The sequence below is a fragment of the Carcharhinus amblyrhynchos genome, chromosome 13 (assembly GCF_965287045.1).
Source record: "Carcharhinus amblyrhynchos chromosome 13, sCarAmb.v2.hapA, whole genome shotgun sequence".
Lineage (NCBI taxonomy): Eukaryota > Metazoa > Chordata > Chondrichthyes > Carcharhiniformes > Carcharhinidae > Carcharhinus > Carcharhinus amblyrhynchos.
The window spans coordinates 16,097,572-16,123,934 of NC_137336.1; the positions used below are offsets into that span (position 1 = coordinate 16,097,572).

General features: G+C 43.5%; 1 protein-coding gene across 3 annotated transcripts in view; it reads right to left on the bottom strand.

The window, feature by feature from the left end:
• Positions 1 to 26,363, bottom strand: part of glra1 (glycine receptor, alpha 1) — a 144,974-nt gene that overhangs the window by 78,954 nt on the left and 39,657 nt on the right. For 2 of the 3 annotated variants that reach the window (XM_080201340.1, XM_080201339.1), the window contains exon 3: positions 13,595 to 13,662. The exons of the other annotated variant lie outside the window; for it this stretch is intronic. In XM_080201340.1, coding sequence (XP_080057466.1) covers positions 13,595 to 13,662 — 68 coding nt within the window. The remainder of the gene's footprint in view (positions 1 to 13,594; positions 13,663 to 26,363) is intronic. 3 annotated transcript variants of the gene reach the window in all.

Sequence of the window (26,363 nt, forward strand, 5' to 3'; positions counted from 1 at the left end):
AAAGTTTACAATTAGGTCATGGTCAAATTGTAATTTTTCCTGATCATGGCAGTGAGAAGACCTTCTTTTTGAATCCATGGATTACACTGATTAAGTTGTCGGTGACTAAAGGCATATTAGAGTTGTTAAAAACAAATCATATATAATGATATACCACTGTAAAATAAGTGAAAATTCTGTATACATACCTAAGACTAATTGAACAGGTAATAAACAGTAGAAAGATTAGAAAGGGTGGGTCACCCTATAGGATATCCTCTGATTGCGTTGGATAAGATGATGCTAGGAAAATGCCATGTTGAAGGTCAAGCTGACATGGGTGGGGTGTTGCATAACTGTTAGAGCTGGCACAAAATATGACACAAACACCACAGAGCTTTCAACTAAAATAATCGTCACATGAAATTAGAAGCAAACCAGATAGAACAAATCAAATGACTGGGCTTTAAACCTTGAATACCACATCTACGAGTTTTCCATGAGAAGGCATTCATCCCAGTCTCAATTCATTTCACGGAATTCTCCACTTTTGAGACTAAGTGCAAGGCAGAGTGGCTCCAGCTAGGCCTATTGGATTGGCCAGATCTGCATTCATTATGAATAAGTGGGTTCCTCTATGTATCTCCTCTGGGCCAGTAGCTGATTCGTCTGTCCGTTATCTGGCAGGTTCGAAAATCCTGGTGCCATATTTAAATACCAGTCCAGCGCACCCATGTCATTCTCTCCAGTCCACCTGTCTTTATCAGGCTGTGCAGGAGATGGGCCACCCAGAGGAAAAAGACTAGTAACTTTGAAATGCAGTCTGTTTTTTGATTCAATCAACTTCATAGAATCAGAGAATCCCTACAGTGTAGAATAGGCCATTCAGCCCATCGAGTCAGCACCAACTCTCTGACTGAATATCTTACCTAGGCCTTCTGCCCCTACCCTATCCCTGTAATCGTACACATTTACCATGACTTATCTATCTAACCTACACATCTTAGGACATTAAGGGGCAATTTAGCATGGCCAATCCACCTAACCTGCACATTTTTGGATTCGGGATGAAATGGAGCACCCGGAGGAAACCCATGCAGGCACAGGAAGAATGTGCAGATGCCACACAGTCACCCAACGCTGGTATTGAGCCCTAGTCCCTCAAGCTGTGAGGCAGCAGTGCTTAACCACTGTGCCATCGTGCCACCCTGGGTTAATCGGCTGAATGGCGCCCCCCATGCCCCAATTGGACTTCTGCCCACTACATCTGAAGTCTTTTTGCATCCACTTCCAGTTAACAATGTGGATTCCCTTGTTTGTGAGCTTTTGATGCAACCTGGAAGTTTCCCTCCCCTTCCCCGAGTCTTTCCTCTTCTTTCCAATTTTTTTCTGTCATCATCATCCTCTTTCCTGCCCTTCTGCCTGCCATTGCGAGCCCTTGTCGTTCTCCTCCAATCCTTGCAGACCCCTCCTTCCACGTTGCATTCATCAGGCCCCATCCTCATCTTGTATTCCACCCCTGGGTCGATCTTCAGATCTTTGTTATGGTGGCTGCATGAATTCTGCAGCTCGGTGCTGTCCAGAAAGACACTGGTGTGTGGTACCAGGGGCAAGGAGACCCCAGTGTTCCCCAACCCCAGGCACTGTACTGATACAACTTAGTGACATTGGAAGATCCATGGGTTCATCAGCACAGTGCTGTCTATGAAGACCAGTCTGACGTGGAGATGGAGGGCAGGAACTGGTCCGCCCCAGCAGAGCGCTCGAGGAGCAGTGCAGCATGGTGGCAGAAAAGCTTTGTTGCACTCAGTCAAAGTCTCTTGTAAACTGAGGACTGTCTTGTGCGCATCAGTCCTTGTCAATGCGAATTTAGACCGATGTACTTCTGCGCTGGCGTGATGCAAAATTGGAAGGCCTGATGGGATACCTGTGGCTAGCTACTTTAATGAGCATTCGTGAAATGCAACTGAATGGAAGTGGGGTTCATGCCACCAGCCAGCGGGTAGAGCACTCTGCCATTGGGAGAACTGCAACGTAAATCAGCGCCAGTGGGTTTCCAACTTTATAGTTCCTTCTAAATTGCCCAGTCCTGCCTGGTCCTGCACACCACCGAACGCATTGCAGTGGACAGAATAAGGGAACTCTGTCCATTGTTTGATCTGCAGTGGATCATCATCGAATCCAGAAATTTCATGTTGAAGTCTCATTTACTCTGAGTACAGAACGTGTCAAATAGATATGGCTCCAGATTCATTTCCAAACTGAACTGCCAGTTCTGTGCAACTTTAACTGGCGAGCTATCTTTTGAAGCCTGATACATTAGCATGAACAGCAGACTGCTCTGTTCTACATTAAAGTGTTTCATCATTCTTTGGTGATAAAGGTTAGAAGTAGCTAACAGTGAATAAATAAGGTGTGGAATGGATAGGTTTGAAGCGCAATGAAGCAAGATACATAAGAACATAAGAACATAAGAAATAGGAGCAGGAGTAGGCCATCTAGCCCTTCGAGCCTGCCCCGCCATTCAATAAGATCATGGCTGATCTGTCGTGTCTCAGTTCCACATTCCCGGCCTCTCCCCATAACCCTTAATCCCCTCTCTTATCAAAAACCCATCAACCCGCGTCTTAAAAATATTTAGCGAGGTAGCCTCCACCACTTCAACGGGCAGAGAATTCCAGAGATTCACCACCCTTTGAGTGAAGAAGTTCCTCCTCAACTCCGTTCTAAACCGCCCCCCCTTTATCTTGAGGCTGTGCCCCCTAGTCCTATTATCCTTTCTGAGCGGGAAGAGTCTCTCCACCTCTATCCTATCCATCCCATTCATCATCTTATACGTCTCAATGAGATCTCCCCTTATTCTTCTAAACTCTAACGAGTACAAGCCTAGTTTATTCAGCCTCTCCTCATAGCTCAACCCCCTCAACTCTGGCATCAGCCTAGTAAACCTCCTCTGCACTCCCTCCAAGGCCAAAATATCCTTGCGTAAGTACGGCGCCCAAAACTGCACACAGTACTCCAGCTGCGGCCTCACCAATGCCCTATACAGCCGCAGCAAGACCTCCCTACTTTTATATTCAATCCCCCTCGCTATGAAGGCCAGCATCCCATTCGCCTTCCTGACCACCTGCTGCACCTGCAAGCTGGGTTTTTGCGACTCATGCACAAGGACCCCGAGGTCCCTCTGCACCGTCGCCTGCTGCAGTTTTTCGCCACGTAAGTGATAATCCTTCCTACCATTATTCCTACCAAAGTGGACCACCTCGCACTTGCCAACATTAATGACAGTTTTCAGATCATAATTAACGTCGGGGGAAGCATAGGAGGAGACAAGTTTCGAGGGTGGCACAATGGTTGGCATTGCTGCCTCACAGCACCAGGGACCCAGGTTTGATTCCCGGCTTGGGTCACTGTCTGTGTGAAGTTTGCACATTCTTCCCGTGTCTGTGTGCATTTCCTCTGAGTGCTCCCGTTTCCTCCCAAAGATGCTTCCTCCAGTGTCAACTACGATCAGGTTGATTGGCCATGCTAAATTCCCCCGTAGTGTCAGGGGGACTAGCAGGGTAAATACGTGGAGTTAAGGGGATAGGGGCTGGGTGGGATTTGGCCCATCAAAGGTCGGTGCAGCCTTGATGGGCTGAATTGCACTTCTGCACTGCAGTGATTCTATGATTCTGTGAGGATATCTAACGTATAGGTTCAGTGGCGGAGTGGCGCAGTGGTTCAAAAAACGTGCTGGTTAGGTGCATTGGCCATGCAAAATTCTCCCTTAGTGTACCCGAACAGGTGCTGGAGTGTGGCAACTTGGGGATTTTCACAGTAACTTCATTGCAGTGTTAATGTAAGCCTACTTGTTAATGTATCATAAATAAACTAAAATGAACTAAAACTAAGGTTTAGGGACAATCCCAGGATGATTGGTGCAATATATCATATCTTAAGTGCATAGAAACTTATCAAGGAGAAAGTGTTCAGGTTAAAGAAAAGTAGGAAGGATAACTACTTTTATTAGTTTGAGTCACAACTTTCCTGCCCAGTAATAATTATTTTACTTTACAAAAAGCAGACCTGATTTACACTTATCAAGCCTAACAGTATATGGGATACAACAAATTTATCATACAGCCACATCAATGCCAATCCAAGGAGATAGTAACTGTCAGGCATAAGTTGATGAATTATTTCTGGAAACTCTATTGTTTATTCACTAAGATGATGCAAGTGTACAAAGGACAAATAATGAGCTTGTTGCATAAGGAGAACTCCAGGCTATGAAAGATGTATGGTGAGTTGCAGCTGAGACAGCTCGTTTGCTACATCTCAAAGGAATCTCATTAATTCAGTGTCTGCAGCTAACAAGCTACTTCATTTTGTGATTCACTGTGCCTAACAATCCATATTCTGGGGTGTAGCCTTTGCGTCTTTAATATTCATCTCCTGGAATCGGACAGACTTTTTTTCCTCAGATCAAGTGTTTCAATATGCTTCGTAAGTGGAAGGCTGGTTGTGAAACATCAAAGCAACAGTTCATTGGAGGTCATTGGAATGGAGGTACCTGAGGAGATGATGCATGTGCACTCCAATATTCAAGGATTACACTACTTTAATCATGTTCATTGCATCAACTTCAAGCGTTAAGATTTCTGCACACACAAAGGAATTGCATTGAAGGGTAGGAATTGAAAGACCTGGTGTTGGCAAGCACCTTCTGAACATGGGGCCTTATCACTGTCTAATCCTAGCAAAGCTCAATTTCTGTCCTGATGAAAACAACCTGAAGGCAACAAGATGATTTAAGCTGCCTGTCTTAAATCCTTTTCTTTTTAAGATGAGAAAGAACCTCTTGATACCTCACCTGATAACAGAATTGGACTGAGATTTAACATGACTCAAAGCAGTGACCAGTCCAACAATATATGTTCGGGAGTGGAGGAGGTTGTGAATCTGAGGAGGTTTCATAGATGAATAAAAGCCCACAACTGGAGGAAGGAACAACTGTTTGGGTGTTAAAATCTAACTGGAGGCTTAGCAAGGTCAGGAGGCAGGTCGAGTCATTTCAAGTCTCCTGTACTACCATCATGAAACACAGGGTAAGTCATCAATGAGACCATTAGGATAAGACTCATGTTTAGTTCATGAGAAGAGACATTGGGAATAAAAAGAGTTGCAAATTCCACCAGATAGGTCAGGGAACCAAACATCATCTAACCAGGATTACTACTACAATGCAGTGTCTCTCACCCTGAAGACCTTAGACATGCAAGGTCAGAGTGTAATGTTGGTAATTCTCTCCAGGAATACTCTCGCAAATGTTACCAGGTGCTGAGGGCAGAGAAATGGCAGCATCAGTTATGGCGATGGTGGAATTCTGCGATGTGAACTTAGTGCACTGGTAATAGAGAGGGACAATCACAGCCAGACTGGGGAGTGGAATGCTGTAGGGTGCCTGGTCCAAGGTGAGAGTCTGGCAGGTGATGGTTTCATGATGTGCGAGGGCAGGGTGGGAGGTGGAGGAAACAGCACAGAGGCAGATTGCACTGGTGGCACAGATAGTGGGAGCAGAGAGGGTTCGGGTGAGCATGGGGACAGTAACAGCTGTCAGCTCAAAGGGAGTGAAGACGTGGTGGTGGATTGTTGAGGAATCTTGGGTACTTGGGTGACAGACAGGCAAAGGTAGTAGATCAAGTTTAGAAAGTGACATGCACTATTTTTACACATGGATCTTGACCACACAGTTAGTCGTTCAGTGAGGTCACTCAATGGATGGAAGGTCTTTTTAGCGGGCTAGAGTTCAAGGACAGTACGATTGGCTATCTAAAGGAACACGCTAATAATTATCAGGCAACTGGATGTCGACCACACTCAGTTGTGTTCTCCTATCCATGGTGAAGCCCATACAGCAGGAGGTTTGTTCCTGGACCATGGCTCTCATAACATTGAGATTCCAACAAGGTGCAGAGCTGCCTTTCATTCAATGCCACTTGCTGATGTTAGAGGCATGGCTACAGGGAGGGGGAGAGGTGGTTGCCTCCAGAGGGTCTGATAGAAGGTAACCAACTCATGATTCTAAACCTCCACCTTCCTGTGGGAATGATCATGGCTGACAAGGACTCACGTGATTAATTCTTTTACGCTATCATGGTAACAGTCTCTCTATAGAGTCTCGAGGGTAATAGAAGCAAATGGGATAGTATCACAGGGAAACTTTTTACACATGTCTCTCATCAGCCTTGTCAAAAAGAAATGTCTTCAAGTGCAGTCATCTATGCATAGGAGGAACACTCATCTCGGTCCTCCAGAATGTCCTGCTGCTGGAAGGGGTGGGGTGGGGTGGGGATGCCATATTTAGATGGAGGCTAGCAAACAGTGATGGATGCTGGTGGATGGCATGCACTGTCACGGTGAGCACTGGCTCAGGCATGCATGTGAAGCTAGAATTGAGTGAAAAGCAACGCTGAAGGGTTAGGCTGCGTTACAGGATGTGGTTGCATGTGTCTGCCAACTTCTCCAGGATGAGCTGCGGCAGCAAGGACCCTGGAGGAGTGGTGCTGAGCTCCTGGCCTGCCGTCTGGGTGCCCTGTGAAGATAGCAGCAAGACTTTTGACCCCACGAGGTTAAAATGGTGGAGTGAGTGCCCTCTTGCCTACTCTGCCACAAGATTCACTGACCTCCTTAATGTTGCATAATTAACAAGTTGCAAAGTGGAAGATTGCACATGTTCAGAGGTCACCCAGTGAAAATCACTCTGACTTCCCAATGGACTGAGACGCCAGAATGAAAGATTTCACCCATTGTATCAAGTTAAAATAACATTCTACTGAGACTCAGATTAGCTCTATTCTCTTTTAAAGGTCGTATACATAAGGGAGAGGCTTAGATGATACGAGAAACAGTAGACATCAATGAACATAACTCAGTATTGGGGCTAGGCCACAGTCTTGGAAGAATTTTTGCAGTTCAGCTAAGCCCTTCACTCTTGGTTTAGGTTAAGACATTTTTTCTGTTGCGGCGTAGGTATTTAGAAAAAAATATAATTGAGCAGATCAATGACAGTCACGCTATCTGAATACAAATACAGAAAGCTATTAAAGCAGCATAATTATGAGTGTCAGTTGATTGCAAGTGCAGCCTGTATCGTTTATGTTTGTTTGCTTTTGTACTTGTGTTTAAATGATTTCTAAAACAAATCAAAATATTTTGTCCAGCATTGTTCCACTTTGTGTTGACATGGGAATTTATCCATTTACTTTTCAACACTTGAATCAAATTAACACACTCTGCATGGCTGGCGTCCGATGCATAATTTAACTGGGGAGTAATTGGATGCTGTCACACTTGATCTTTGGTGCAGGATGGGGACAGCTGCCAGGAAAAAGAGTGAAGAATTGAAAATATCAGAGAAATCCAATAAATTAGAATACTTTTAAAATTATGGGAACTTGTAAGTTGCTTATAGCAGAGACAGTTTGGTTAGGTTCATTGAACTAAATGTTTTTGATATGTTAATGACCGAGCAGCACTGCAAACTGATGTTTATATAAGGCAAGTTGGTAAAAATGGGGAACAGAATGTAAAGGGAGGTATTTTCCTAAAATTTGTGTAGCCCATCACTCGAATCGTTGAGGTGGGACAGGACCATGCAAAGAACCATTAACCTCAGGCAAGATTTTCCGATGTTGGGGTCAGCATAGCTGGAAAATCCAGTTCAGAGTGTCAGTTTCAGACTGAAAATTGATGTGTATCTCTCCAGCTGCACAACTGAGTTTTCACTCTGATTTGTCTGGCACTCAGTCCACAGAAAGTCTGGGGCAGTGGTTTCTGATGTCATTCTGGTGGGACGGGGCCTGATAGAGCTGGTAAGGCAGGCTCCACAGATATCAGGGTGCCATTTTTAAAGGGCACAAGCATTAGTGCACTGCTGCCAGCCATCACAGCACTGTCCCCACCCCAGACATCAGGAGCATTCGCCCTACCAAACTGCCAAGTGTGGTAGCGATTACTGGATTGTTATAATCTATAAGGTGTTATGGCATGTTTAGAGAGAATTATCTCTGAAGGTAGTGAAGAAAAGGTGTTTTGTAACTGGATAAAGTTAGTGATACTGTGTTCAGCTATTATTTTAGTTAAGTGTATTTCTAGTTTATTGCACTGTTGTTTATTAATTATTTCATCAACATATTTTTTGTTTAAAATTATCACAAAAAATCTGGCTATTATTCTCTAGATTTCAAATCTTTCCTCAATTTATATCAAATTGCAAAATACAATTGAGGGCAGTTGTTCAAGCCTCCCTTCTGGGATTTAGAATAACCTGGCATTTACCATAAATCAAATCCTTAACACTGGAAGCACCCAGTTTCTTGCTGTTATCTCTTGCATCTCCAGGATATTTGGAATATATGCCTGCCTGCGATATTGAGAACAAAGCATCACGGTCTCAAGATACAGGGTAGGGCAGTTAGGACTGAGACGAGGAGAAATTTCTTCACTCGGAGGGCGGTGAGCCTGCGGAATCCTCTATCACATTGGAAGCCAAGTCACTGAATATATTTAAGAAAGAAATAGGTAGATTTCTAGACACTAAAGGGATCAAGGATGTATACAGGGGTATAGTGTTGGCACTGAGGATCAGCCATGATCACATTGAATGGTAAAGCAGGCTCGATGGGCCAAGTGGCCTTCTCCTGCTTCTGTTTCCTATTTTTCTATCCCAGGCCAGACCATGTCAGATGACATTCACAACTTCCTGGTGGCTTTCTTAAACAGCAGCCAGATCTGTTACCTAATCCTTCAATGGCACAGTGGTACAGTTAGCACTGCTGCCTCACAGCACCAGGGACCAAGGTTCAATTCCAGCCTTGGGTGACTGTCTGTGTGGAGCTTGCACATTCTTCCTGTGTCTGTGTGTGTTTTCTCTGGGTGGTCCATTTCCCCCAACAGTCCAAAAATATGCAGATTAAGGGGATTAGTGGGGTTACAGTAATAGTAAGGGGGGGGAGGTGGGTAAGAAACTCGCCAGAATTCTACCACCCACATGCCACAGAATCGGAGCAAGTGAGGGGCAGATAACGGAAATGCCTGTTGACCTTAGGTGGGCATTTCCGGTCTTGCTCGAGCAAAACCATAGAATGAAGCCTATTCTTTTGAAGAGTCAGCGTGGACTTGATGGGGAATGTTCTCCTTGTGCACTATAGGGATTCTATGCCTCTAATAAGTGGAGGGCTGGAAAACCAAGCAACAACACAATGGAGGTCATCAGAATGGAGATACACGACCAAGGTAATGTAGAAATGTATGTGACTTCTAATATTTAAAGATTATGTTTCTTCAGTCATGTTCATCTTGTCAATCAATGTCATCTAGATCATGTTAGATTTCTGCACCCAGAGACTTGCTGTTGGCAAGTGCCCTTGCTATGTTTACCAGGGCCTCATCACTTTCTAACCTTAGCCAGCCTCACAATGAAAGGCCGAATGCTTCATTACAACCCCTCTCAGAACTACGTTTGGACTAAGCAGAGTGTTAATCAATAAGAAACATATCAAATTGGAGGCAGAATTTTTAAGTTAATGATTTTAACCCTTTGTCGAACCTACCCCTAAAAACGAAGTCATAATGTCAAGATCATGATGGGCTGAATGGCCTCCTTTTGCACTGTAGGGATTCTATTCTATTCTAAATGAGACCACCATTAGATGGTACAGTTATTTTTTATTAACTGATGCAAATTTTAAATTCACTCAGATTAGTAACATTTATTTTTAAATGTATTGCAGAATAATAGCCATGTGAAATTGCAGTTTCTATTCAGAATTTTTTTCAGGTGCTCCAGAGGCCCAACCAACAGTACTTCAAGCTAAGTTTTCTCTTTCAAAATAACCCGTCACGTTGGGGCAACCAGCGATCCCTCTTCTGGCTTCACAACGTTACTCCAACCTGTGCTAGCAACCCCCACACCCCTATCCCTGCCCACAACTCACCTCATCGGATTTACCTGAGAGCCAGTGCTGTCAAGGCAGCCAAACTAAGGTGGTCACCCTCAAAGCAGCAAGGTGCTGCTGGAGTCTCAATCAACATCCACAGCTCACGGGAAACATGCTGATGTGATTTGAAGCACTAACTGGGTCAAACCTTCAGTCTATAGCTACTGATACACGGTTATTTCAAGCAGCAAATTGGGCCTAACTCTATTTCTATCCCAACAATTCTTTAAGAGCATTTAGTACAAGGATTCTCGTCTTAATCTGTCTCTCGCTTTAAAAAACAGCAGTACAAACACGTCAATCTTAATGCAGGAGGAGTATTAGTTGAAAATATACTCCAATATCTATTATTTTAAGAGGTTTCCACATGAACGACATAGATTGTATGAAATTTAGCCAGTAATCAGGACGGAAGACAAGATGTGGCATCAAGTTTATTCTTCCGTTTAGATAAATTTGCCTTTAGACCTGATAAAGCCAGTGTTCCAACCAAGCTCAGAGTTTTTCTTAGATTCGTATGGACACAGTTGGAGCCAAGCTCCATGAGATGGAACCAAAAGAGAAAATGCTGGAAAATCTCAGGTTTGGCCGCATCTGTAAGGAGAGAAAAGAGCTGACGTTTTGAGTCCAGATGAGCCACTTTGACAAGCCTGCTGAGATTTTCTACCATTTTCTCTCTCTTGGTTTCAGGTTCCAGCATCTGCAGCAATTTGCTTTTATCATTGAGATGGAATCTTATTAAACTTGAAGCAATGTCCCATTAGAGGGGACTGAAATTCTCAGGCCAATGTAGGTAACCTTACGGCATTGGGTAGTAAGTGGTGTGACAATGGAAACAAGTATGCAATATAATGAAATTAAAGATGGGATGTTAACAAAAACAAATCTTTTTAAAAATGATTTATGTTGTTTTGGAAAACGATATCCTGAAGAGTCGGACGGTATGGTGGAAGAGTGGTTAGCACTGCTGCCTCACAGATTCAAGGATTCAGGTTCAATTCCGGCCTTGGGTGACTGTCTGTGTGGTGTCTGCACATTCTCCCCGTGTCTGCGGGGGTTTCTCCTGGTGCTCCGGTTTCCTCCCACAGTCTGAAGATGTGCAGGTTAGGTGGATTAGTCATGCTAAATGGCTCCTTGGTATCTCAAGATATGTAGATTAGGGAGATTAGTGGGGTAAATATGTAGGGTTACAGTAAAGTGCCTGGGTGAGATCCTCTGTCGAAGAGTCAGTGTATACCTGATGGGCCGAATGGCCTCTGCACTGTGTGGTCCTATGACGATTCTATGATTCAATGAATAATTCACGAACCCATGCCTCTTGAGATGAAAACAAAGCAACACAAGCCTCCACTGACCATTCAGAGATGTCTGAAGGTAATATATCTGGGGTGAGATCAGGACATCAATTTTCTCAAACAGCTCTAAGGTTAAAAAGAACAATCTCAGTTTCATCAAACCTTTGGGACTTTGAATTTGTTATGGCAATAAAATCCTGCCCATTTCAGGATTAGTCACACAATCTGAAGACAATCTGTTAATAAAATCTGCGCAGAGTTATTGCCTTTTGAATCCAAAGTGTACTGGATAGCTGCCATCTTCCAGAAGGTACAAAGACAAACATAACTAATGAGACAGGAAACCTTGAAGATTTTTCTCTGCCTGTGGTTGAGGAAGAAACCAACAACAGATCTTGGAGAATTCATCATACACTCTGACAGTGCGTTCTACTTCAGGCGTGCCTCGGAACGACGGCATTGAGCAAGTACATTGTTCATCATTCAACTGCTGGAATTCCCTCACACTACAAAATCCTTCTATGTGTAGAGATCAAAAGCTGTGCACATTCAACTAATCAACTGAAAGGATTAATTGGCTGACAAGTAGAAAAACTCTGTTGGACCAGCTGACCTGGAAATGTTGGCTGCGCACTCAAATGCACGACGTTTCCAAGCAGTTCCTTTTGTTTCTCCTCGCAGTGCTCATGTTCCGCTTGAATAAAGTGTGGATTTTTGACTTTGACAGCTCCCAGGTCCTCCGAGCTGCCAAGATTGGGCCACTCGGCTGTTGCTGAAGTGCAGGAGCCAGAAAGCAGCGTGTACTTTGAATTGTTCCTCATGGAATTTTACTCCATGAATTTTAATAGGATTGGAGAGTCCTACAGCGCAGAAGGAGGCCATTCAGCCTTTCACAAGCCAACCACAATGCCACCTAGGCCCTATTCCTGTAACCCTACATATTTTACCCTGTTAATCCCCCTGATGCTAAGGAGCAATTTAGCATGGCCAATCAACCTAACCAGCGCCTCTTTGCAGTGTGGGAGGAAACCCATGCAGACACAGGCAGAATGTGCAAATTCCAATAGGCAGTCACCCAAGGCTGGAATCGAACCAGGGTCCCTAGCGCTGTGAAGCAACAATGCTAACCACTGTGCCACCGAGCCTCCTTTTCCTGCATGATCATCAGCCTGGCCTACTGAGTCCCAGTATAAACACTGTAGCAGCAATGTAAGAGCGGTATGGTGGCACGGTGGTTAGCACTGCTGCTTCACAGTGCCAGGGACCTGGGTTCCATTCCCAGCTGTGGAGTTTGCACATTCTCCCCATGTCTGCATGAGTTTCCTTGAGGTGTTCTTGGTTTCTTTCCATAGTCCAAAGATACGCGGGTTAGGTTGATTGGCTGTGCTAAATGGCCCATCAGGGGACTAGTTAGGGTAAATGCAGATACTGCCTGGATGGGATTGTGGTTAGTGCAGACTCGATGGGCTGAATGACCTCCTTCTGCACTGTAGGATTCTATGATTCAGAATCCTGTCCACGGGAGTGGAGGTGGTGTGAGTGGGTAGGAGTAATGAGTGGGATGGGTAATAGTTGGGGGGGGAGGGTGGTGTTGTGAACATCCCATCCCTGCCTTGTTGCTATGGCAACCTTCTGGCTGCTGCGTGCACAGGCCTAGTTACACAACTTTAGGCAAACCTCTGGTAATCCCTTGGTAGTGCAGTGGGGGCAGAGGACGGATGGAATAGGAATGTAATTAACAAAGGAGCAATGCAATTAAATTATCAGAAAGTACATTCTGTGAAGCTGTGAGTTCTCACAATTTAATTAGCACTTCATTTGCATAGGAAATTTGCATAGGAATGCAAAGGACTGAAAAGAACTCTCTCACTGGTTCTGATATTCAAGTCACGTCAAAAAATACTCTGACCATTTCTAACAAAAAGCTTTTTTTTCCTCTCCACAGATACTACTTCTCTGCTGGATGTTTCCAGCAGTTTCTGTTTATATTTCAGATTTCCAGCATCTGCTGTATTTTAGTTTTTGTTTTTACACCAGCAACTTTCCATTGATTCTTTTGACAGAATCTGTGCAAATCGCTCTTGAATTTATTGACATTCAATCTCCATTGGAATCTCTGGGAAAACTGTTTCACACATTCCCCACTCTGTGTGTTACAGCGGTTAAATTTAAGTTGTCAGCATTCATTCATCCTTCACTCACCATCTTTCCTTTAAGATCTACAAATCAGGTGGGTTTACAAAAGAACATCCCTGAAATTGGAACTTACTAAGTTCTGTTGTATGATTCAAAATGTAAAAGCTCTTTTGTTAATGTAAAGATCTGAGGAACACTCACCATCGTGGTTTCTGCTATCGAACCAAAACTGTTGATAAATATATTGCATGTGACATTAACTGGAGGACCTGAAAAAGAACACAGGAAAAATATATTATTACATTTTCCTCCAACTCTCAACCTGCAGCATTAGTGGAGTCCAAGGACACAGAACAATAATTTCTAAAATACTACTGATGGAGAGAGCACATGGGTTAATTCATTTCTAGCTTTACCTCTGCCCAATTGATCTGAAGTTGCTGAAAAAAGAAACAGATTTGCCATCAAACAGGTTAGACATTGTTTAATTGATCGTGGTGACTGCCTCGGCATCAAGGAGGACGAAATGGAAATGGTCGAGAGCTTCAGGTTTTTAGGTTTGCAGATAACCAACAATCTGTCTTGGTTCTCCCATGCCAAAGCTATAGTTAAGAAAACCCACCATTGCCTCTACTTTCTCAGGAGGTTAAGGAAATTTGCATGTCTGCTATAACTCTCACCACTCTTTACAGATGCACCAAGGAAAGTATCCTTTCCAGGTGTATCACAGCTTCGTATGGCTCCTGCTTTCCCAAGACTGCAAGAAAATACAAAGGGTTGTGAACATAGCCCAGTCCACCACGCAAACCAGCCTCCCAACCATCGACTCTATCTACATGTTCTGCTGCCTCAGAAAAGCATTTACATAACCATGGGCCTCACGCACCCTGAGCGTACTCACTGCCACCTTCTTTCATCGAGAAAAAGACACAAAAGGCTGAGGTCATGTACCAATCGACTTAAGAACAGCTTCTTGCCTGCTGCCATCAGACTTTTAAATGGGATACCTTATATTAAGCTAATCTTTCTCTACACTGTAGCTATGACTGTAACACTACATTATGCACCCTCTCCTCTGCAAAGAAGGTTCATCAGGATGTTGCCTGGTCTCGAGGATGTTGTACATGAGGAGAGGTTGAATAAACCAGGAATGCTATCACTGGAAAGACAGAGGCTAAAGGGAGACCTAATAGATTATGAGAGGCATTGACAGGGTAGATAGTCAGAGGCTATTTCTCAGATTGGAAATGTCAATTACAAGGGGCACAGGTTCAAGGTGAGAGGGGAAATGTTTAAGGGAGATGTGCGGGGGAGGTTTTTCATGTTGAAAGTGGTAGCTGCCTGGAACACACTGCCAGAGGATATGGTGGAAGCAGGCACATTGGCAACACTTAAGAGGCATCTGGATGGGTACACGAATAGGGACGGAATAGAGGGACATGGATGAAATAAGGACAGAGGTTTTTTGTTTACTTAGAGCATCAGCATCGGCACGGGCTTGGAGGGCCAAAGGTTCTGTTCCTGTGCTGTACTTTTCTTTGTTCATTGTTTTTCCTGCTCCCCTATGTACTCTATGAATAGTATGCTTTGTCTACAAAGTGCGCAAGGAACAATACTTTTCCTGTATCCCAATGCACGTGACAATAATGAATCAAATCAAAAATCAATATCACCAACTTATGTACCACTAAGGAAAAATACAATACAGCCATTCACCACAGAAGTACGGATTTAGAAAAAGATGGAAAAGTAAATTACAAAATAACGCAAAGGAAAATGAATGCTTTAGAAAACCTGTGTGTCAGCTTCAATAAAAAATTGTTATTTTCATATCCCGAGCATAATTGTTGTTAAATGAAATAAAATACAAAGTTTTTCTCATTTTCTGTTCATGATTGAACTGCCAGGTTTCTGTGCAGTTCTTGAATTCGACTTCATTATTAGAGTATGTCATCTTAAATAACAAAGAACTGATTGATGGAATCATTCGCATAAGAGCAGTGTTTTCTCAACCTCAAAATGGCCAAACTGATTTTGTTTTATTCTTAATTGGAAAGACCAAATTCCCCAAACACGATTACAAGAGAAGAAAGAAGGTGTAATTTCCATAAGCCAGCACTGCAGTGAGGAAAAGCTAATTGAAAGGTATCTTGAGTTGAGAGTTACAGCTCAAGAAAGTGGCCTGAGATTAATCATAGGATCCCTACAATGCAGAAGGAGGCCATTGGCCTATCAAGACAGCACCGACCACAATTCCACCCAGGCCCTATCCCCCACACTCCCATGCAGTTACCCTAGTTCGTCCCCCTGACACTAAGGGGAAATTTAGCATGGCTAATCCACCTAACCTGCATATCTTTGGACTGTGCAAGGAAACTGCAGCATCCAGAGTAAACTCATGCAGACATGGGGAAAATGTGCAAACTCCACACAGACAGTGACCCGAGCTGGGAATTGAACCCTGGGCCCTCGCACTGTGAGACTGCAGTGCTAACCACTGTGCCACCGTGCTGCCCCAATGGTTCACAGGGACCGAGCAAAACCAACATCTGTTTAATTGTATTCGGGAGATGTCACTGCTGCCAGTAAATTTATCTTATGTGAAAGCTCACACCTTTAGCTAAAATAAGGATTTGAGGAGTGTTTACCATGGTGCTTTCTGCTATCGAGAAAAGTATTTGTTCACAGTATAAGTTAAAGGGTGGCACAGTGGTTAGCACTGCTGCTTCACAGCTCCAGGGGCCAGGGTTCGATTCCTGGCTTGGGTCACTGTTGTGTGGTGTCTGCACATTCTCCCTATGTCTGCATGGGTCCCCTCTGGGTGCTCTAGTTTCCTCCCATAGTTCTAAAGGCGTGCTGACGAGGTACATTTACCTGAATAAGTGCTGCAATGTGGCAACTAGAGGAATTTCACAGTACCTTCATTGCAGTGTAACGTATGCCTCACTTGTGGCAAATAAAAAAAACTTTAAAAGTTAGAAATTCTCGGTTAGCCAAATCGTTTTTGCAATTGCAGTTATTAGGGCATGCATTCCTCTCCATATTGCTACTGCAAATTGCCTCTGAATCACAAAGAGCTCAATAGCTTTAAAAAGAAGCTACAAAATTATCATTAAAATAGCAAGTCTGAAGTATCTGAATTGGGGCTAGTCTCTGAATGATTAATAATTAATCTGACGTAACCCAGTGGGGATTATCTGAGATTAAAATTTTACATTCAACATTCAAATGCGATATATTTAACAGGAGTGAGCAAACAAATTGATATGCAGACAATCCAGCTAAACGCAAAACTTTGTATAACGATCAGAAGAGAAAATGCTGGGAAACCTCAGGAGACCTGGCAGCATCTGTAAGGAGAGAAAAGGGCTGACGTTTCGAACCCAGATGACCCTTTGCCAAAGCTAAAAGGCAGAGAAAGTGCGAGATACTTATGTGCAGTGTGAGGGAATGAAAGATGAGTCATTGCCACAGAAACCAGGGGAAAAGACTGCTAATGACAGACTATTGAGAGAATAAAGGGTGTGAATGGCCAAATGTGGCAGAGGAGCTAAAATGAGAGGGTCAGCTGTGAAAGATGAAGATGTTGGCAGGGTGGGGGGATGCAAAATGGATGGCACAGAGGTAAAATTTAGAAAAGGGGAAGCAAAGGGGGACAAGAGGTAAGGGAAGGGGCGTAAAGTAGGGGGAAAGAGTGGGGGGGAAAGAGAAATAAAGACAATAAAGAAGTAAAAGGTAGAGAACAGTAAAAAATTAAATAAGATAGAATGAGAACAAAGAGGTCGAAGTGGGGTAGAGCAAATCATCTGAAGTTGTTGAATTTGATGTTAAGATTGGAAGGCTGTAAAGTGCCGAGCTGGAAGATGAGATGCTGTTCCTCCAGTTTGCATTAAACTTCACTGGAACATTGCAGCAAGCCAAGGACAGACATGTGGGCATGGGAGCAGGGTCGTGTGTTAAACTGGCAAGCAACCGAAAGATCAGAGCCCTGATTGCGCACACAGTCCGAAGGTACTCAGCAAAGCGATCACAAAGTCTACGCTTGGGCTGTCCGATATAGAGAAGACCACATTGGGAGCAGTGAATGCAATACACCAAATTGAAAGAGGCGCAAGTGAAACGCTGCTTAATCTGGAATGAGTGTTGGGACCTTGGATGGTAAGCACAGAAGAGGGAAAAGGACAGGTGTTACACCTTCTGGGATTGCATGGGAAGATGCCATGAGTGACAGGAGAGGTGTTGGGCATAGTAGAGGAGTGGAATAGGTTATCTCTGAGGGAACGGTCTCTGCAGAATGTTGACAGAGGGAATGAAGGAAAGATGTGTTTGGTGGTGGCATCACGCTGGAGTTGGTGAAAATGGCGGAGGATTATGCTTTGCATGCGGAGGCTGGCAGAGTGAAATGTGAGAACAAGGGGGACTCTATCCTTGTTCTGGGAGGGTGGGGTGAGGGTTGTGACACAGGAAATGGACTGCATGCTGTTGAGGGGCCTGTCTGCAACTCTAGATGGAATTCCACAGTTGAGGAAAAAGGAGCACATATTAGAAGCACCACTTCGGAAAGTGGCATCATCGGAACAAATGCAACGGAGATGAAGGAGCTGCGAGAAAGGGATGGAGTCCTTACAGGGTGTGAAGTGTGAAGAGCTGTAGTCTAGATAGCTGTGGGATTCAGTGGGCTTGTAATGGATAAATGTAGATAGTCTATCGCCAGAAATGAAGACAGAAAGGTCATGAAGGGAAGGGAGGTGACTGAGATGGAGGGGTGGAAACTGGATGTGGAGTTGATGGATTTTTTGAAGTCAGGGCACCAAAATATTCATTGATGTACTGGCAAAGGAGTTGTGGGAGGGGACCTGGGTAGGGCTGGAACAAGGAATGTTCCACATACCCCATACAAAGACAAGCAAAGCTAGGACCCAAGCGGGTACCCATTGCTACTCCAAATCAAAGGATCCATCTCACACGCCATGACTCTCACTTGCTCCCCTCCCTTTCAGAACAAGCTTAGAGTCCCTCTTGTTCTCACATTTCACCCCACCAGCCTCCACATGCAAAGCATGATCCTCCACCATTTTTGCCAACTCCAGTGTGATGCCACCACTAAACACATTTTTCCTTCATTCCTCTGTTAGCATTCCACAGACACTGTTCCCTCTGGAATAACCTATTCCACTCCCCCACTATACCCAACATCTCTCCTGTCACTCATGGCATCTTCCCATGTAATCACAGAAGGCGTAACATCTGTCACTTTACCTCTTCTATGCTTACCAACCAAGGTCCAAAACATTCATTCCAGGTTAAGCAGCATTTTCACTTGCACCTCTTTCAATTTGATGTACTGTATCGCTGCTCATAATGTGGCCTCCTCCATACTGGAGAGATCAAGTGTAGACTGGGTGATCGCTTTGCTGAGCACCTTCGATCTGTGTGCAGTCAGGAAACTGACCTTCCAGTTGCTTCCCATTTTAACACATGATCCTACTCCCGTGCCCACATATCTGTCCTTGGCCTGCTGCAATGTTCCAGTGAAGTTCAACGCAAACTGGAGGAACAGCATCTCATCTTCCGGCTAGGCACTTTACAGCCTTCCAATCTCAACATCAAATTCAACAACTTCAGATGATTTGCTCTACCCACCTCGGCCCTCTTTGTTTTCATTCGATTTTATTTCATTCTTTTACTGTTCTCTACCTTTTATTTCTTTATTGTCTTTCTTCATTTTTCTTCCCCAACCCTTTCCCCCTACTTTATCCCCCTTCCCTGAGCTTTTCTCCCCCTTTGCTTCCCCTTTTCTAAATTTTATCTCTGTCCCATCCATTTCCATCCCCTCTCCCCGCAACATCTTGATCTGTCACAGCTTACCCTCTCATTTTAGCTTCTTTGCCGTTTGGCCATTCACACTCTTTATTCTCTCCATGGACAGCCATTAGCAGCCTTTCCCCTGGTTTTGAGGCCGTGACTGATCTTTCATTCCCTCACCCTGCAGTATAAATATCTCCCATTTTCTGTGCCTTTTAATTTTGACAAAGAGTCATCTGGACTCGAAACGTCAACTCTTTCTTCTCCTTACAGACACTGCCAGTCCTTCTGAGATTTTCCAGCGTTTTCTCTTTTGGTTTCAGATTCCAGCATCCGCAATAATTTGCTTTGATTTGTATAATGATCCATCAGTTGGGCTTAGTAGCATAAGTACAGTTGGTCTGAAGAGATTTGCACTCAACAATTGATGGGGAATTAAAAGACTTCAATTTAGCTTGACAATAATCTGCCTCAGGTTAAAGTGGTTGGCTGGTTTTGAAATTATCCAACCCATCTCAAAATACAGTTCTGTTGCCATGCTAAAGGGAACAATTTGCAATAAATAACAGGCTTAATGATGTGGTTGCTCTGGCAAAACTTAATTGGCAAGGGAATGGAAAGGCATTGGATCTTTGTGCTCTGGTACTGCGGATATGAAGTTAAAAATAATATACATTATGAAATATGCTTCGCTTCATTTTGTTTTGGGTTTTAACCCCAGGATAGAATCTTTAAAGATTTCACTGATTCAAATTTTCTGTTATCAGAGCATAAAACAGCAAAAAGGCAGCAAAGCAGTAATATTGTTTGGCTGTCAGTGCAAAAGTTTGCATCTTTAGCGCAGTCACCTATTCCAAGAAGAGAACTTGAGCAAGTTACCCTTGGAGATTAAAATGGCACGGTGGCACAGTGCTTAGCGCTGCTGCCTCACAGGATCACCAGGGATCTGAGTTCGATTGCCGGCCGTGTGGAGTTTGCACATTCTCCCTGTGTCTGTGTGGGTTTCCTCCAGGTACTCAGGTTTGCTCCCACAGTCCAAAGATGTGCGGGTTAAATGGATTAGCCATGGTAAATTGTCCTTTAATGTCAGGGTGACTATGTAGAGTAAATGGGTTGTGGGGATAGGCCCTGGGTGGGATTGTGGTCAGTGCAGATTTGATAGGCTGAATGGCCTCCTTCTGCACTGTAGCATTCTATGATTCAATGACAATTGCAGCTTTATAAAACTTTGTTTTGGTCCACACTTAGAATATTGCATTTTGGTCACCACAGTATAGAAAGGATGTGGAGGCTTTGTAGATGATGCAAAGGAGGCTTATCAGGAGGCTGCCTGGATTATAGAGTATGAACTGTAAACAGTGGCTGGACAAATTAGGATTGTTTTCTCTGGAGTGGTGGAGGCTTAGGAGAGACCTGAGAGAAGTCTATAGAGTTATGAAAGGCATAGAAAGAGTTGGCAGTCAGAGTCTGGAACGTGCTGCCAGGGGTGGTGGTAGTGGAGGCAGATACGATAGGGATGTGTAAGGGGCTTTTAGACAAGAACATGAAAATGCAAAAGATAGAGGGCTATGGACTGAGGGCAGAAGAAGTAAATTTAATTTGGCGTCATATTCAGCACAACATCATAGGCCAAAGGAGCTGTTCCTGTGCTGTACTGTACTATGTTCTATAATTGTAATGCATAGAAACAGGAATACATAAGAACATAAGAAATAGGAGCAGGAGTAGGCCAACTAGCCCTTCGAGCCTGCCCCACCATTCAATAAGATCATGGCTGATCTGTCGTGGCTCAGTTCCACTTTCCCGCCCTCTCCCCATAACCCTTAATCCCCTCTCTTATCAAGAACCCATCAACCCGCTTCTTAAAAATATTTAGCGAGGCAGCCTCCACCACTTCAACGGGCAGAGAATTCCAGAGATTCACCACCCTTTGAGTGAAGAAGTTCCTCCTCAACTCCGTTCTAAACCGCGCCCCCTTTATCTTGAGGCTGTGCCCCCTAGTCCTACTGTCTTTTTTGAGCGGGAAGAGTCTCTCCACCTCTATCCTATCCATCCCATTCATCATCTTATACGTCTCAATGAGATCTCCCCTCATTCTTCTAAACTCTAACGAGTACAAGCCTAGTTTATTCAGCCTCTCCTCATAGCTCAATCCCCTCAACTCTGGTATCAGCCTAGTAAACCTCCTCTGCACTCCCTCCAGGGCCAAAATATCCTTGCGCAGATGCGGCGCCCAAAACTGCACACAGTACTCCAGCTGCGGCCTCACCAATGCCCTATACAGCTGCAGCAAGACCTCCCTACTTTTATATTCAATCCCCCTCGCTATGAAGGCCAGCATCCCATTCGCCTTCCTGACCACCTGCTGCACCTGCAAGCTGGGTTTTTGCGACTCATGCACAAGGACCCCGAGGTCCCTCTGCACCGTCTATTAATCTATTATATCTATTAATCTATTAATCTATTAATCTATTATAAAAGCAAAGTACCATGAATCTGGAACAAAAACAAAAAATGCTGGAAAATGTCAGGAGCTCTGACAGTACCTGTGGACAAAGAATACAGCAAACATTTAGAGTCTAGATAGCTCTTTGTCAGAGCTGGTGAAGGGATGTCCAGACTTGAAACATTGGCTCTATTCTCTCTCCATTAATCTATTATATGCGTTAAGTGAATAATGCTGCAGCGAGATGTATGTTACCATTGTAACATTTATCAGAAATGGAGGGAGAATAGAAAGGTAATGAGTATGTCTGAAATGTATCAGAAACAGTGCTGATACCAGATTCTGAAATAATAACAGGAAATGTTGGAAAGATTCAGCAGATCAGAATGATAAACAGACTTTGCATTTCAGGTCAAGTGCAACTGGCTTTTTCGCTTGTTTATTTGTTTAATTCATTGCCACTTCTCTTCCAGGAACGCCCATCTTAAGAAATTTTGCTCTTCTCTTCTGCATGACTTTTGTAAGAAAGGTCATCAACCTGAAACAACACACTGATTTTCGCAGATGCAGGCACCTGAGTGTTCCAAAGTGGGGAAGCAATGGCTGAGCGGTATTACCACTAGATTATTAATCCAGAAATTTAGCTAATGTTCTGGGGACTTGGGTCTGAATCCCACCACAACAGATGGTGGAATTTGAACTCAATAAAAATATCTGGATTGAAGGATCTATTGAAGACCATGAATCTATTGTCCTTTAGGGAACGAAATCTGCCACTCTCAACTGGTCTGGTCTACACATCATTCCAGAACCACAGCAATGTGGTTGACTCTCAATTGCTCTTGGGCAACTAGGGATGGGCAATAAATGCTGGCCATCCAGCAATGCCCATGAATGGATTTCTGTTTTTATGTCTAAACCATATCCTGAACACATATTGTGAAAGAGCCTCCAATGCTCTGCTGTAACATTGCATTGATTTTGCATGTGGCCAGTTTAAATTATCACTGAATCGAAGATTGATTGGTTTGCAATGAGAGACTAATATTGTTTAATATGCCAGCAAAATCCTATAATATCATGTCAAGTCTAAAGTACAAAGAGTAAAATACCTGGGAGTAATTATTACTCTGTGCAAAAGTATTTCACATATGTTTTTAAAAATGTACATTCAAAGTGTGTTATGTCTCGATCAGGTCGGGACAGGCTGAAATTTGACATGAAAATCTGTTTTGGGAGATAAAATTAATTTATAAACAAACATATAGATAAAAGAAGCATCTCAGAGAAATAAAAACAATACAAAAGGCCATTTGAGTGAAGTAATTGTGGAGAGCAACTGAGAGAAATAGAATTAAAGATAATAGTTATGGCATGCATTGAATGAGAAATAGTTGTGATTGAGAGAATTAGGTATAATGGAAGACACAACAATTGTCAGTTGACCAAGAAGCTGAAGGAAATGGTGATAAGCTTAGAAAGGAAGGTGTAGGGTGTTGGAAGGGGAGATGAAATAAAGGGTTTGCTGAGCAGGAAGTACTGGACTCTAAGTGAATCCCTACAGATCTGGGACATAGCTAACTATCTTAGCTTTGACAGTAGCTAAGAACTGAAAATTACTACAACCAGGGCCCGATTTTCAAAAAATGGTGTCAACAGCAAACCAGGGAAATGGAGGCATGTGGTCCCTTTCAGGACAATACAGCAAAAGAAGGTCACCTGGCTTGGTGGACCAATTAGGGCAAGAGTGGATAATACACCTGGTGGTGGAGCTCTCTCAGAGGCAGGAAACAGTCTAAAGGCAGGAAACAGTCTAAAGGCATGTAGAAGACATGGACGAACTGGGGCAACTAGTGAGTTGCTCCAGGACAGAAACGCAATGGCAGGAGTAGAGGGGGGTGAGGTGGGGGCAATTCTTTCTTGTGTTTGTGTTCCTGACTGAGTCTGTAGCATACATCATTACAGAGGACCAGCTTGATTACATTGATAAAAGTAACAAATAGGTAAGACAGTCTATAAATCTTCTCCAGGGATTGTATTAACAAACAGATTTACAGAACAACACGGAAATTGTGGTACAGAAACAGACTTGTCAACCCAAACATTGTTGTTTGGGTTTAGCTTCCACAGGGACACTGTCCATATCCCTTTATCCCATGAGATTCAACCACCAAACTAACCTTTTCCTAAATGTTGACTCAGTTTCTCTCCCAATTGCACTATCTGGTGATGCATTCTACAACCTCACAGTCCCAGTCCAATAAGGCAGAATATCAAAACATAATCATAGAAGAAAAGGAAGATCGAAATCTCACTAAGACAGCGAGAATAAATATGCAATTTGTACGTCACAGAAAAATTATCATAAGGGATGCTTAGTTTGGGGATATGGATCCAAGTGTTTGCAAACACTGCAGTGTATTGCTCATTGTGAGCTTGGTAAAATACCTGGGAGTAATTATTACTCTGCGCGAAAGTATTTCACATAACTTCTTAACTGAGAAGAAGTTGGAAGAGATAGTGAAGAGGGACAGAAAAACATCCAATATGGTGGTCATTTAGATGTAAAGGGAAAGTTGTATTATTATTTCTCAGGGTGGCATAGTGGCACAGTGGTTAGCACTGCTGTCTCACAGTGCCTGGGACCCTGGTTCGATTCTGACCTAAAAGAACAAAGTACAGTACAGCACAGGAAATAGGCCCTTCAGCCCTCCAAGCCTGTGCCGCGCATTGGTCCAACTAGACCATTCGTTTGTATCCCTCCATTCCCAGGCTGCTTATGTGTCTATTCAGGTAATTCTTAAACGATGCCAGTGTGTCTGCCTCCACCACCCTACTTGGCAGCACATTCCAGGCCCCCACCACCCTCTGCGTAAAAAACGTCCTTCTGATACCAGAGTTATACCTCGCCCCTCTCACCTTGAGCCTGTGACCCCTCGTGATCGTACCTTGGGATAACTTTCTGTGTGAAGTTTGCATATTCTCCCCATGTCTGCGTAGGTATCCTCTGGGTGCTCCACTTTCCTCCCACAGTCCAAAGATGTGTTGGTTGGGTGGATTGGCCATGCTAAAATTTCCCCTCAGTATCCAAACGTGCAGATTAGATGGATTGAGCATGCTAAAATTGCCGCTTAGTGTCCAATAATGTGTAGTTTAGGTGGATTAGCCATAGTAAGCCATGAGTTTACAAGGGTAAGGTGGGGGATGGGTGGATGTGGGTAAGATGCCCTGGGAAGGCCCGGGGTTCAATTTGCTGTTATTTTAATGTTCAGTGGATAAATCAGAGTAGATCAGATTCACCAGCTGACAGATGTAACCTTGAAGAATTGGTGGGTTGAGTGTTATAGTGATTGATATATTCTGCCACCCCACTAATGGGAGGAACTAACCAAGCAGCCACATCTCAATTTTTTTTTTGCATGAACACAACAGTCACTTTTGAATAGAATGTGTGGTAGTTCGGAATCTTTTAGACAAATAATTAGTCGCAGATCTGTCTCTGCTGCAGATAAAACTGTTGCGCTTTAGGGAAGTGATGGTTCCATTATGATTCACTATGATACACATCCTGATTCATGACCACTTGTTACGATGCAATCACAATGACTCACAGCTGACTTTGAGAATTTTTAAATGTTCTCAGAATTTTGCCAACATTATTTTGTATATTTTCCCCGAAGGGACAACACCAAGTAAAGACTGGAGCTTGCCCTCTCATATGTAGACATTAAGGGGATAAACACCTACAGAGTAAACCATACATTTTCCCCAAAATACATTCCATTTTCTGGCATTCCGAAAAAAAAGAAGTAGGAAGTAGGAGCAATGTATTTTTGAACATAACAGGCTTTCAATAACATTTAAAATAATGTCTGTTCACATTTAAAAAAAATCCAGTTAACTTCACTACAGATTATCACCACTGAAAAGAGCTGAACAATGCTTGATGAGAAATACAACTGCAGGATATTCTTAAACATCATCTGAGTGGGGATTAGTGTTGCTTTAATTACTGTAGTACATAGGATATCCATTATTATTTCTATACCCACCTTCAGATATGACCAGCATACTTCCTGACAGGGTCTCTGAGCAATATTGATGAGAATAGTTGATTGTAGATAGCCCCATCATCATTTTCATGTCTGAGCCACCCTGCTCAGCTAACATTACCTAGGCAACATACCACTATCTACCACCTCAACTGATCATTGAAGCCAAGTGTTGAGCCTTTACGACAAAGAGCTGCTTTCAAAATGCCATCTTTTTTACTTTTGTTGCTCAACTTGTATTATACAAAAGAACAAAGAACAGCACAGCACAAGACCAGGCCCTTCAGCCCTCCAAGCCTGTGCTGAACATGTTTACCTACCTAGACCAACTGCTTATATCCCCCTATTCCCCGTTTGCTCATATGTCCATCAAGATAAGTCTTAAATGTTGCTAATTTATCTGTATCAACCACCTCACTTGGCAGCGCGTTCCAGGTCCCTACCACCCTCTGTGAAAAAAACATCTTCACTGAAGCTTCCCCCCCTTATCTTGAACTTGTGCCCCCTTGTAATTGTCATTTTCTGCCCTGGGAAAAAGTTTCCAACTGTCCACCCTATCTATAACTCTCATAATTTCTATCAAGTCACCCCTCAGCCTTTGTCTTTCCAGGGAGAACAATCCCAGTTTATTCAATCTCTCCATACCCTTCATATCAGGCAACATCCT